The sequence below is a fragment of the Euprymna scolopes genome, chromosome 6 (genome assembly GCF_053919585.1).
Source record: "Euprymna scolopes isolate OS-2025 chromosome 6, ASM5391958v1, whole genome shotgun sequence".
Taxonomy (NCBI): Eukaryota; Metazoa; Mollusca; class Cephalopoda; order Sepiida; family Sepiolidae; genus Euprymna; species Euprymna scolopes.
Genome location: NC_136487.1, coordinates 141,483,920 through 141,499,108, shown reverse-complemented (window position 1 = coordinate 141,499,108; position 15,189 = coordinate 141,483,920). Strand labels below are relative to the sequence as shown.

Sequence of the window (15,189 nt, the reverse complement as noted above, 5' to 3'; positions counted from 1 at the left end):
GGAAAAGGCGTTTTTTTGTTGACTTATATAGCTTTTACTAAAAAATAATTTTGGGGTCCGCATGCAGCATGCGGGTCATAGGTTGCTAAACTGTTCAATATTAATCGTTAAATTGTATATTGTTTTCTTGTTTAAGCTGGGTCGAGTATTAATTACTTTTATGCTAGTTGCATTTGTTTAATTGTGAGAATCTGATGAAAGAATTTGGATTCGATGAAAATAAAAAGAATTAACCAATATTTTTTCGTTTTTTTTTTTTCTACGTATTTTCAGAAAGGCAAGAAAACATCGAAGCTGAATGAAATGGTACTTGAAACCGGTTTCATGCTTTTCCTTATTATTGCCAGAATGATTGATATCGATACAGGACTGTTCGATTGTAAGCATTCCGGTTTTGTTTTTTGGTTCTCTCTCTCTCTCTCTCTCTCTCTCTCTCTCTCTCCTTTTATGTGTATGAGCTTTTATTGCTGTTAGCAGTGGTGGTGGGTTGGAAACAGTTGGAGTTGAAGCCGGGGTTTCGGATTTTATTTCAGACAATTCACCGCCTCAAATGTATGTAGCCTGGAAGGGTCACATTTTTTTTTTTTTTTTTTTTTTTTTTTTTTGCAGAAGTTAGAAAATTTATTTAAACAGGCTTTTTGGGTCGATGTTCAGTTTTTGTGGTAGAGAGACAAATTATCTCCTCTGATTACGGAGTCGGGTTTTGGTAATTGCTGCATAAGTCTGTGAGATTATCTCGTATATTATGTCTATCAAAAAAATCCCGCAGCAAATCCTGAATTGAATAGTGACATTTTTACTACTGTTTGAAATATTTCTTAAACAATGCAATTAATCTATATTTCCAGTTTAAAACAGTAATAAATCAAGCGGGATAACTCTATTTAAATATTATTTGAAATATTTATTAAACAATGCAATTAATCTATTTTCCCATTTAAAACAGTAATAAATCAAGCGGGATAACTCTATTTGACTGCTGTTTTATGTATTAATTAAACATTCAAATTAGGTTATTTAAAGTGTTTAATATAGTAATACATTATAATTCTATTTGTATGATGTATTTATGTAAAAATTTAATAATTCTATATTTCAGTTTTATGTAGTAATTCAATAATACTATTTTGTTTTTCTTTAAACTAAAATCTTTAACAGATTTCTTTTTTTCTGTATGAACTATTGTAAAAGTTATAATGTTTGTAAATTGCATCCGAACTTTATGTTCACTTTTTAAAAGATTAATGTTTATCCGAGCTGGTATGAAATACCACCTCTACTGATATTATTTCACCTGGGATTTTAATTATATTTAACCCATTGACAAATAATTTTATTTTTTTTCACAGCGTTGGGTTTGACTGTTGAACAGCTGAAAGCTTTCAATTATTACAAAAAGAACGTCCAGTCGATAGAAATCGTGAAAGACGACATTTTGCAAAAAATCAATTTTAGGGTTCGAAATAAAGTAAGTGTGAACTGTCATCTAAACTTCAGCCCCTGTCCCACCGACAAAATGTTGCATCCCTCTGTTTTACAAGTATTTTAATGGTGGATGCTCTGACGAACTACAAGCACTCGTACCCCCTCGACGAAAATACCCCCAACAAACCCGACAAGCAGCAAAGTTCCACCCCTACACAGTTGAGATCCCTAGATGTAAGAAAGCCTTTTACTCTAATAGCTTCTTCCCCAGAACTGCAAGACTTTGGAATTCTCTTCCGGTTTCCTGCTTCCCCAATTGTACTGACATGCAGAAGTTCAAGTGTAATGTGAACAGACATCTTGCTGCTAAACTCCCTACATAGTACCCCTGGAACTTAGGTCTCTGATAGTAGCCCCCGACATCAAAGTGGCAATATGCCTTGTTTGGTGTGAAAATGTAATAATAATAAAAAAAAGTGTAAAGATTTGTTTCAGAATCTTTTAGATAAGAATTTATCATTTGAATTATTCAAATTATGATAGTGTTATTCTTTACAACGTTTCGGTCGATGTAACTTCCGACTTTCGTTATTGGCGTCTTGTCTAACTCGAGAATTTTTATTCCGTATTACTTTTACCAAGTTATGGTCGATAGAACGAGAACAAGCTAATCTCGCGTAATAAACAGAGGGGTCTCTGTTCGAAATTTCGTAGAGATCCTGGATTTCGACAAGACACGCCTGAAGAATTTGGGAGGTTACATCAGCCGAAACGTTGTGGTGAAAACATCGAAGCTTAGAACAGTATTCCGAATAATGCAGGTAATAAAAATTATGAATGTTAGCTTTTTAATTCGAGGATCATATTTTCTTTCTGTATTATTCTTTTAAAAAATATATTGAATCCCTTGCTCTGGTGTATCTACTTAAGAGCACATGTCTACCTTATAACATTATGATTGGTGTCAAACGGTGATTGTTAGGTTCTTAGTTCTCTCCAACTGCAAGAACTAAGATACCAGGGCTGGAAAGTGGGATTGTGAAGTCAGCCCTCCCCATGAGGGTCACTCTGACCTGCAAAAAGTGCCTGGGCAGCCTCGTCAGCATCCCCCGGTAAGACCGCCTCAGGTGATTAGCAACAAACTAACCCCTTCTCACAGAAATGTAGTGCGTGTATGTGTCTATAGCATATATACGTGTGTGTATGTATCTGTAGTATGAGTGCGTGTGTATGTGTGTATATATGTATATAGTGTGCTTTGGTGTATGTGCGTATGTGTATGTATGTACGGTATGAGTGCGTGCGTGTATGTGTGTATATATGTGTATGTGGTGTGCTTGCATGTGTCTATGGTGTATGGCGTGAGTGTATGTATGTGTGGTATGAATGTGCATGTATGTGTGGTATGAGTGTGTGTGTATGTCTGTATATATGTGTATATGGTATACATGTGTGTGTCTATGGTGCATGTGCGTGTATGCACATGTGGTATGAGTGCGTGTGTGTCTCTGTGTATATATGTGTACATGGTGTGCGTGTATGTGTCAATGGTGTATATGCCTGTGTGTACGTATGTGTAATATATGTGTAAGTGTGTATATATTTGTATATGGTGTGCGTGCGTGTATATGGCGTGCGTGTCTTTAAAGTGTGTGCGTGTGTATGTATGTATGTGTGTAAGTGTGTATATATGTGTATATTGTATGTGTGTATGTGTCTATGATGTATGTGGTGTATGTGTGTGTATGTATGTGTGGTATGAGTGCGTATGTGTATATGGTGTGCGTATATGTATATAATGTGCGTGTGTCTATGTATGTGTATATGGTGTGCGTGTGTCTATGTATGTGTGTGTGTAGAGATCCTGGATTTCGACAATTAAATTTTAATCAAATTAATGTGTATTTATGTATGTGTGTGTGAGTCTACCGTTAACGACTATGATCGATGCATGATATTTTTGATTTTCTACAATCAGAAAGTCCTTCGGGATGAAGTGAAGGAAAAGCTAAAATGGAGCGTGGACAGGTCGTCTCCGAGTAACAAAATCCGAGATCTTATGGACTGGACACAGGACATCATGAAGGATATCATTTATCAACGAAAAATTTTACACAATCCGATCGCCATGTTTTTCACACATTGCTGGTTCGTATTTGAAACTTTTTTTTTGTTTGTTTGATTTTTTAAAGAACTTCTTTAATCGACTTAATTTTTAAAAATATGTTGTTGTTTTTTAATTAAAAAAAAGGAAAGACTTTTATTAAATATATCCAATCAATATGTGTGTTTAGTGATGTAAATATGTGGAACTGTCGGGTTAGGTTTACGGCTAGGGTTAGGATTAGGATTAAGATTCTAGTAGTAGTAGTAGTAGTTCCAATAACAACAACATTAGCAGCAGCAGACTCTGTATTGTCTCTGATTCGTTGCAGGAGGGTAATTGTTCCTTAGTTGGGTCCTAACAGAACCACTGGACCCCATCCGATATCCTTGCCTTTAACTCTGCCCTGATCCTATCAATCTTGAAGAAATGGAAAGCGATGCCAGATCTCCCGGTCATCTTTCTCTCATCACAACTATGACCCTAATTCCCAATCACTTTTTCTGTCTCGTTGCTCGACAGCAACTATAACATCATCAGTATCAGCAGCAGAGAAATTACTTCCCGAAATCAGACTCCAACCAGCTAGAAAGACTTGTTCTGGGAGTCCAGTACCTGCTAATATTACTACATAAGCAAGAACCCAAACGGTTACAAACTTGCAAAAATAACCCTTGTCAGTTACAACACTACTACGCAGATTTTTTGGCAGGCAAACTTAATCTAACTTTGGCCACTAGGCCACAAACATCTTAATGGAGGACGCACAACAATCATGGACTACTAAATATAACGACAGCTTATACACGTTTTACGACACTTTGAACGTTTTACTTTTGATTATTAAAAAAATATTGATGTAATTATGTATGAATATACTTTGTCATTCTTTTATCATAGTCTTTTGCTCTACAAACGCTATTCCAAACTGAAGCTGATAAAACAGTTGTTCGTCTCGCTGAAGTAGAGACGGTTTAAATTATAAACAAAAGATAAAACTGTCTTTTTGTATTCAGTTAAATAAAAAGATCGATGTAGCTAGATAATATAAATCTAACTTATAAAGTTGGCTTTTGGATTTCTCAAAATCAGACCCAAATAATATTTGTCAAATCGATATTTCATTCCCTCGAACCAGTGAATTACGAAATTTTATTAAGTTATCCAAATAATTAACAAGAAATCCCAATGTATTTCATTGAATACATATTCTATCCGGACTAATAATTATTTCATCAGCATAAATTGCATGATATGTAACGTTCATTTCCATTGGAAAAGTAATAGTTGATCATCATGGCGGTGTATATACGGTATAATCACGTTGACACACCGGTTTTCGTCAGATCACAGAAGTTAAGCAACGTTGAGCCTGGTTATTACTAAAATGGGTGACTAATTTGGGTATTCCAAGCGTTGTATGTAGGAGGACGTCGACACCTCCCTGCAAGAGTTGCAAAACCCTAACGTCGTCATCTCTTCTAACGGGGATATACATGCGACTGGGGACCGCTTGTGAATTTCATACTCCCATGAAACGTTCTCCTTTGGAGGAAGCCAGTTAAACCCGAATAGGGTTAGCGCCGACCGACACACATCGTGGTGGTGTATAAGTCATACAGGTGTTGATCTTTTCTTTTCTTTGGTGATTGCAATAATTGAAATACTTCAAAAAATTATTCCATTAATTGCTCAAATGTTGCACATTAATTGCACGTTAATGTGCAACCAGTATATCAAGATGAAATGCACCTCCTCTTTCCAACCCCAGTTGGATGGAAAACTCGAAACTCGCACCTGACCACTTCGACGTCAAAATATTCTTAACTATATACAATATTTATATTTATTTTTATATCTGAACAATCATTTTTAATAAATATATGTAATATTTATATGTATTATCCATTCAATAAATATCCTAATATCGATATTATATTATAACTCTTTCTTTATCTGTGCAGCGATTTTAATGATATCTTAATCTGCACACCTGGTTCTATTGTTAGGGAGAGGTGTCCGGGCGATCAAAGAACACAATAAGTTAATCCCAGGAAAGGTGACCTATAATAGTGTTACCGAGCTTTGTCCGGGCGATCAAAGAACACAATAAGTCAATCCCATCAAAGGTGATCTATAATAGTGTTACGAAGCTGTATCCGGGCAATGAAAAGAACACAATAGGAAATCCCGGGATTCAAAACGACCTATATCCATGACGTCAATCGACCAGGAAAGCTAACCGATATTAAATGGGTTAGACTAAAACCAGTAAAAAGTACAATAAACAAAAGAGAGTTGCAAAACAATAAACAAGCTGGTGAGAAAAGGTCAACAGGTCAAAGTGATATAAATAAAAGAGCAGAGAGAAAACAGGCGAGGAGACACAAAGCGAAAATACAGGTTGATACAGAGTTTTGCGGTCCACCCTCGTCCCTAACCTTCACCGCGCTATGATGATAGTTATCAGTTATTTTGAAGTGGAAAGTGGAAATAAACAATCTGTATTAAAAACATAAAAGTGTCTTGCATTCATTTTAACACGAAACAACTTTTCGTTTATACAAGCAAGACGATCATAGCCATTCATATATGTAACACTACCAGATCAGGCTGTCTGAATATATTGGCTTCCTGAGACGAAATGCACCTAACCTTGATGTTCTTTTTGTTGTTGTTGTTGTTGTTGTTGTTGTTTTACTTCCTTTTGCAAAACTTAATTATGTTCTGCAAAACCAAAAGCCAGAAACAACCCATATTTTTCCCTTTTCTTCTTCCCATTTGCTCTTCCTCTTTCTACCTCCCCCACTTCCTGACTGGTTTCCTAACTTAAAATATATCAAATATTAATACTGTAACTCTTTTTCCACTCTCATTGCAAAACTCATTCATGTTCTGCAGGACTGGGAACAAAAATGATAAAATCTACTATAAAACAACCAAACCAAACACTACAAACTAGCAATTAAAGATACAAAAAGCTTAAAGAATAAAAACAGTTTTCAAAATAACTGGATGCAACATGAATACTATTTCCAAATTAACTGAATTCGGCATTAAATAACCCGAAAAGAGTTGATATGCTAAAAAACAAAACAATCAAACCAAACTCTACAAATAAATATTTGAAGATATAAAGAACTTGAAGCATAAAAACTGTTTCCAAAATAACTGGATTCGGCATTAAATAACCCGAAAAGGGTTGATATGCCGTAAAACAACCAAACAAAACCAAACATCTGCGCACAATATAAAAGCTTTTCTTAATCTATACAATAAGCATAGGTCCTACCCCCGCCCCTGTAAAACATTTATAAGAACTCGTCTATGTGCATCCAAATAACTATCCTCTCTCTCTCTCTCTCTCTCTCTCTCTCTCTCTCTCTCTCTCTCTCTCTCTCTCTCTCTCTCTCTCTCTCTGCGTGTATGTTTATACCAACAATCAAATGAAACGTCCACAAATAACGTTCGTTTCCAACAACATCATTTGTGGAAAAGATAACACGAATCCACTTGCAAACCGACTACAAGATGATCGTCTTCAAGTCTAATGTAAACAAATACTTGTTGAGCCGTCCTCTTCGATAATCAGTTCTGTTGGTGTAATCTTTTATTCATATTCCACCTATCGCTTCCAATTCTCACGTGGTGGCGATCATCCTTCGACTAACCATCTCTTTAATCTTTATTCTCGAGTTGCCTCGGGTCGTTATCAGTAACAAAAGACAGCAATGATTCTCTAATTTGTTCGCAAGTAACACAGAATCAAAGATCTTTCATTTTAATGGACACACAATTTCTATATCTGCGCAATAAGCATTTTTGTGTCTTAGACATTCATAGTTATTTTATTTGTTCATAAATGACACGAAGCGGTTATCTTCTCTTGAAAGGCAATGCCATTACAATGCAATACTTGAATTACGTTCAAGAAAGCGTCGATTAAACTAAAAACACTGTATTTTCGTATTTAATACGATATAATAGCCTAATCAGTACTGGATGGTGATCATTTGGAAATAACAGATATTGTATGCGAAAATAACGGTGATATTTCATACAAAAACTACCATTATCAAAATTATCTCCCCCTGGTCACTATAGACATGCGATTAAGGCCGTTGGGACATAGAAGCATGAAATTGAAACGAATATTAGGATTCCCGTCTGCCTATCAAGCAACTCCTTAAAACCCTTTGTTATCTAATTTCTCTCTCGTTGACGGAATGGTAATTACACACCAGCTGTGGCACTTTTCACGAATCGTCTCCATTGAATCTAGTTCTGCGTCATTCTTAGCAACTCAATCATGCTAATGTCTGCGATGTCCTTTACGTTGTCTTACATTCTTGTTTTTGGTCTTTCACGTCCTCTTTTGCCAGGGGTTGTACCAAAGATCAGATGTTATCCAATGTTTGTTTTATTCTAGGACAATAATGGCTGAATGTTTCCAGTACAAAATCGAAAAAAATGTCATTAAAATTCAGTTGCACATTTTCATCGAATCTCTTTTATTCTGTTTCATTTAACACATCAATTTTTAAGCAACAACACATTTTCATCGATTTTTTGGTGTTGTTCCGTTTCGATAATCATTAAAACAACGTAAAATTGTATAACAACATATTTTCGTCAAATGTGTCCACAAAAATCATGATGATAATAATTGGAATACCTATGCACTTTTACATTCCTGACTCTCTGTAACATGGAAGGAACACACAAACATAAATAAACAAATCCGACTCGTTTTGTCTCTCTTTTTTTAACTCAAGTCAGTTATTACGGGTTTTTTTTCTCCTCGTTTCGACACCAGCTTAAAATTCTCTCTCTTCTGCTCCACTACACCTGGCACGCGTTTTTCTTTCTTCCGGCCGCATACTGGCCACAGCCAGCCCATTCTCGCCTTCACTACACACGTCCGTCTCTTTCGGCATCGATTACTCTCGACCACGTGGTCTTCCCTTTTTCTTTTTCTTGTCGTGTCAGCTCGCGCACAGTTCCTAATGTGCCTTTGTTCGGCTACTGCTGTTTTACAGCTGCTAATATTTTCCAACGCGCTCATACGCGCTCTGTTACATCTCTAAAAACCTTTGTTATTCAATGTTGATGTTCTGTTGTAGATGTTGAATACAATACTATTACAATAAATCATACTCGTTTCATTGCATGTTTTATCATCTGTAGGTTGCTTTGGAATCATGGGACGACGATTCTTAGTCTGGCTATTAACATCCTAATGCTGGTCACGTGGAATTCGAAAGCATCTATGGAAGATTACCAGAAGATCAGTGGGGATGCGGATGCGAAAAAACGTGTGCTGGACCTCATGCACGAGTGAGTAACAAAATGAAAGCTCTGAATTTTTTTAGATGAGGGTTGATTGATTATATTACTTGTGTTGATTGGACTATTGTTCTCATCTTGAGTGTTATTTGCGCAACGTTTCGGTCGGATTGACTTTCGATAGTCTTTCGACATGTTGAAGACGAAGACCAAACCGACCGAAACGTTGCACAAATAACACTCAATGTGAGAACAATAGTCCGATCCATACAAGTAATATAATGAAAGTTATTTTGTTTATTTATTTCATCGGTACTAAGTTTATTTTGTAATATAAAGTTTGATAAAAAAATATATATATATATATATCGACGTGAAATTATAAAGCAGATGTGAATTTTCATTAAATTTGTTGTCTCCTGCTTCTATTGTCACTTAATATTTTCTCCTATAAAACCTGGCGATAGGAATATTCCCAATTTTCCCCCGATTTCGATTCAAGTACCGATTCTGTCCTAAATTGCCGATTCCAATTCTGTTTCCGATTCCAATTTGAGTTATTTTAAAATCTCTAAATATTTAGCTATAAAAGTTTTTTTTTGTTTTTGTTTTTGTTCTTTTGTTTTGTTTTTGTTTTTGTTTTGTTTTTTGTTTTTGTTTGTTTTACTTATTGGATTACGGTTAAAGCCTATGTGATATGTGCATATATTTTCGCAAACGTAAAAGTGCACTTGGGTGGGGGGGGGCTGATCTATAGTTTTTAGTTTTACTAGTTTAAAATCAATCAATATTTATCATTTCATCATTAGTACTAGTAATCAAAAATTAAGTTTAAAAATTAAAAGAATCGTTTTTGGCATCAGAAAATATGCGCAATTATTTTTCCGATCCCAATACCGATTTTCATACCCCAAATAATTCCGATGCCTACGATTCAGGATTCCGATACCGATTAACCGTCCCAACACTAATAAAAACAACATAAAATTGTACAGCAACTCCATATTTTGAGTAAATTCGCTTTATTTTGCTTCTATCGATTTTCGCTAATAGGACCTGTAATTATTTACACCACAGAAGAGACGTTGCGAGTCTGTCCTGATCTTTTCTTTGTAAAAGAAAAAAAAGAAAAGAAAGAAAAAAGAAAAAAGAAAAAAGAAAATGTCATACAAGCAAAAATAAAACATTTATACATTGGAGGTTCGTCGGTTTCAAACACATACATGCATAAACACAATCCATATACACACGCACACACAAGTCATAATACACACAGATATTTCTTAACACTTCTTTTACATACATACGCACGGACGTAAGTTTAAAAACATTAATCTTGACAGTCAGTTTGTACTCTGCCATTGCAGATGTCAATTACAGCAATGCGAGGAATAGAGCGTTGGTGGTGAAAAAAGATAAGTTTAATTTTAGACGTATTAAACGTAACCAGATACTGTTTTCCCCCATTGAACAACGTGCTCCAGCTTGTAAGAGAGAGAGAATCGAAAAGTTCCTGAACATTAATGCTCTTCACAGTGTTGCCATAGGTGGTTGTGGTATCTGCATAAATATCAAGCTTTTTCAAATATCAAGCGTTTTTATAATTGATTTTGTATCATTTTTGTATGTGCGATCGAAAAGTATAATAAACTAGAATTTTGACGTTTCTGAATTTTTTTAGATGAGGATTGGTTATTCGTATTATTTGGAATATTCGGACTACTGTTCTCATCTTGAGTGTGATTTTCACAACGGTTTGATCTATGTAACCTCCGATTTTCTTCAGTTGTATCTTGTTAATCTCAGAAATATTTGCGAACTCTGGAATTTGGATATATGCGCTGCTTCTTTCAGCACATATTCTGGGGAATAACCAATTACTAAGTAGACCTAGTATAGAATTTAACACGATATGGGAAGCATTAAATATAAACAATAGATAAGATATACAAATAATAAGAAAAAACCTTAATCTATAGTAATAATTAGTAATAATTAGTAATAAATAGTAATATTTCCAAATGGAAATAAAATAGGTTTAAGGCTTCAAAAATTCGTACTAGAATTGTTCGTGGCGCAGTGGTTAGAGTACTTGGAAAAATCAATTGTAAAAAATGATATTCTCCTGAAGGTTGAAGGTTCAATCCCCAGTGTGGGCGACCGAGAAAATGATATTCTCCTGAAGGTTGAAGGTTCAAAACCCCAGTGTGGGCGACCGAGAAAATGATATTCTCCTGAAGGTTGAAGGTTCAATCCTCAGTGGGCGATCGAAAAATACAATTGCGAATTACTTAGGACCTCTATCATGGCTGACGAAACAAGGGCACGCTACCTCTCCCCGTGAAGTAAATAAAAGGTTCCGCTTGAAATTCAAATTCTCGAGTTCAACAGAAACATTCCCGAGTTTGGCAAGATACGCCTGAAGAAGGTCAGAGATTACATCGACCGAAACGTTGTGAAATTCACACGCAAGATAAGAACAGCAGTTCGATGAATGCAAATAATACAAACTAGAATTTTGTCCGTTTAAAACGGACAAAAGTTATAACCCGTTGGTTGGGTACTTTATGTTAAAATGATGATTGAATATTTGTGCTCATTTTTTGCATTAAATATTAATCCCTATTTACCCCTATTAATCTATAACTGACGGATACCATACTACTTGATTCGCTGCACGTTATCATAGTCAAGATAGATTTTTAAAAAAAATTCAGCCAGATCCACCAGTAGTTTCCGAGTAAAATTCTATAGTAAATGTGGTATTGTAGTGACTAATCCCTATTAATCCATAACTATGCAACGAACGGATACTATTATACTTAATTCGATGCACATTATAATATGAAAGGTCCATACAAATTTTAAGCCAAATCGGTCCCGTAGTTTTCGAAAAGAAAATTGCAAAGTAAATGTGGTATTATGGTTTATAATCTCTATTAATCTCTAACCGTGCAACGAATGGATAGCGTAATATTTAGTTCGCTGCATCTTATCAAAGTAAAGGCATATACAAAATTTCAGCCAGATCGATCCAATGGTTTCTATAAAACTTCTGGGGTAAAAGTGTTATTCTGGTGATTAATTCTTATGAATATCTATTAATCCCTAACCGTGCGTCGAACAGATACTATAGCATTTAGTTCGCTGTACCTTATTATAGAAAAGTTCCATAGAAAATTTCAATCAGATCGTCTCAGTAGTTTCCGCGAAAAGTGAAACGGGTAGACAGACAATCAGACTAGGAGAACGGTCATAGTTTCTATTATACTAGCTATCCCTATTCGTCATTACCCTTTCTCTTCATTTATTGTATGCTAATATTTACATTTACAAGACAATGAAAGAATATATGTTATTTAGTGAAGAGTTTTACGATAAAATTAATCGATTAAAGGAGTTTGTTACTTCTAACTAGAAAATATATACCACAAATTTTACACATCCTGGTTTCTCTTTAATAAACCTTTATTGTTTTGATTTTTATTTTACTTTAGTGCTGATCCTGTCATCAAAGAAATCAACAAGCCAGATTACGATCTGATTTTACTTGTACTGGGAATTGTACACAACGTATTTTCACTGTTTGTTTTCATCACCTACCTACTCTCAAACCATCCAAGGTTACCTCATTGGTCGGAGATTATGGAGCCTATCAGGTAAATTGCACGTTTTATTACTAATACCATTCATTTGATAGTAGGTCGCCTGGAAAATGATATACGATTTTACAAACAAACATTTATTCATTACGTTCTAGGTGACCTAGAAAGCATTTAAAATTACACATCCCATTCTTGGTAGTTATTTTTCATTATGTTTTTTATTTTTATTGCTGAACCATGACATTGTCATTATAACCTACTTTGTTATAGTTTCTTTTGAAAATTCATATGAAACCCATTCATCGGAATTTTTTTTTTCCAATGGTAAAGTAAATGATGGTTGAACACGGCTTATATTAATTTAAATACTAATACTGTCACTAAATCACATTCCAGCTATGGCAACATAATCGCATTAGCATTTAGAGGCGTGGCATAAGTAGGCGTGAATATAATTGGAAGGAGCCGGGGGGCAAAAATGAGGAGAAGAAAAAGAACAAAAAGGCGCGTGCCAGTTGGCTAGTAACGTTTGATGAACAGATCTCTCGATCTCGATCTCTCTCTCGCTCTCGCTCTCTCTCTCTCTCTCTCTCTCTCTCTCTCTCTCTCTCTCTCTCTCTCTTTTCCTCCCTTACAATATGTCTAACTTTGTCAAAATTGTTGCTGTGCCATTGTGATTTTTACGGCATGAGTTTTCTGGTGCGGTGTTCTGACAGACAGCCCATTGTTTGGACGCGTGCAAATGATCAAAATAAATAAGTTGTGCCCAAGTTCTCATTTTCTTTTGCTACTGTGTCTACGTACAGCATGTTAGGTCCGTTATAGAGAAATAGACAACTATATTATACTAGAATCAAAGTTTTGAACGAGCTGGGAAATTTTAAATAGGACTACCCCTTGAGTAAATGTGGTATTATGGTGATTGATGATTCTACACCAAAGTAAGATAAACATTTTCTAGCCATAGTGACAAAGAATAACCATCGATACTAATTTCCTAGACTTTTGGAATGACCTTGTGCCTAATTTGTTCAAATGTTAAAATATAAATTTTTATATTTTGTTCAAATAAATATTTCAAAGTGTAGTATCTGTCCTGTCCTCAATCAGTGAAATGAGAAATCAATCTGGACTGAGCCAATTTTTATTTTTGTCCCAACCCAAAATGCCTCTTTTGGAGTGGTCTGGATTTTCCGTACATTAAAAACAGACCTTGCGTCTATCTTCGCCCTCGCGGGGAGACAAATAACTAGAGACACTTCTGACGTGTATTTTGTTCAATAATTGCTTTCAAATGCTCATTATCGGCACTCCATAGCTGTCTTCAATCTTTTTCATTTTCAATACTATTATTACCATTACGAGATTTCTTAAAGTAGCTTCGTACTGTCCGATCACGCGTGTATTCTTCTCCCCCGTGACCTGTTATTAATGGTATCATTTCGAGTTTTAACCAATACAATCAAAATATACGCAATTCTTCTCCTTTCATGCTCGGTATTAACTCCGTATATGCTTCAAAATTGTATTCTGAAAGAAAGCATTATGGATCTATTAAAGCGTACACGTCAGTTATTAAGCAGGGATGAGAAAGGTATTAAAGACTCATTGTTATTTCCAGAGTAACATCAGTGAAGAGTTCTACTTTTAACATGATGACTTAAACTAGAATAGAAGAAAATATTCTTTTCATTATTTTGACTCTCGAGTTTATATCATATAAGATCTTATATGTTTTTATAAAGAGTGATATGGTCTTCGATTGATTAACTTTGTCTAACTGTGTCGTATATATAATTGAGAGTCAAAACAGTGATAAGAATATGTTGTTGTCATAGCCTTACTATAACTATTCATATTATTTTATGCTTACATGCTTCAAAGGTGTATTTTAAAATAAATTATCATAAATGTAATAAATCATACACATTAATTGTTAAGAAGGTATTTTTTTTCTAACCCTTATCCCCGAGTGTCTTCCGGGCATTGATAAGAGGTGACATCCACGTAAAAAAAAAAAAAAAAAAAAAAAAACACTGCGAAATTAACTTTTAAAAGTAGGCTGAAAAATCGTTGATTATTTTGAATGACCAAATAATAACGTATCTACTAATATATACAATTGTCTTGTTTAATTTTAAAAGTTGAACCTAGATAGCATTTAAGTTTATATACTAAATTCTTCTTAATTTGTCATCGTTGAATTGTGACATTGGCACTATGACCTACTTCTCTGCAACTTATTTATTCTCAGACAACTGGCAATATAAACAAAAAAAAATCAAAATCAGCAAGGGGAAATCATATTTTTTATATAAAAATATTAAAATTATCTCCCTTACATCTAACATTGTATTTTAGTTTCTGTAATAGTTAAAAAAATGTGTGAATGTATAAAAATTGAAAGCTAAACTGACTTCACTGAATCTCGGTCAACCGTGTGTCGCCATAATCATTACGGCTGCCTGGTCCTACCAGATCAAATTGTCTGGAAATACTAGCTTCCTGAGTTAAAATGCACCAAACATTGGTCATAGGTTTTTTTCCTTTCCCTTTGCAAAACTCAATCATGTTCTGCAAAGGAAAAACCAAAAAAAAACAGTTTTCCTCTACAAAAAAGAAAACAAGCACCGTGAATAAAAAGAGATGAATAACTTGAAGCATAAAAACATTTCCCGAATTATTGGATTCGGCATTAAATAACCCGAAAACACGTAAAACAAAAACAAAAACAAACACCATAAATAAAGATATAAAAAATTGAAGCAT

General features: G+C 34.8%; 1 protein-coding gene across 3 annotated transcripts in view; it reads left to right on the top strand.

Moving 5' to 3' along the window:
- LOC145278009 (inositol 1,4,5-trisphosphate-gated calcium channel ITPR3-like) overlaps positions 1-15,189 on the top strand; it is a 704,464-nt gene that overhangs the window by 637,815 nt on the left and 51,460 nt on the right. For all 3 annotated transcript variants that reach the window (XM_080130185.1, XM_080130184.1, XM_080130186.1), the window contains 5 exons: positions 274-379; positions 1,350-1,468; positions 3,404-3,573; positions 8,717-8,866; positions 12,313-12,474. In XM_080130185.1, the coding sequence (XP_079986311.1) occupies positions 274-379; positions 1,350-1,468; positions 3,404-3,573; positions 8,717-8,866; positions 12,313-12,474 (707 nt within the window). The remainder of the gene's footprint in view (positions 1-273; positions 380-1,349; positions 1,469-3,403; positions 3,574-8,716; positions 8,867-12,312; positions 12,475-15,189) is intronic.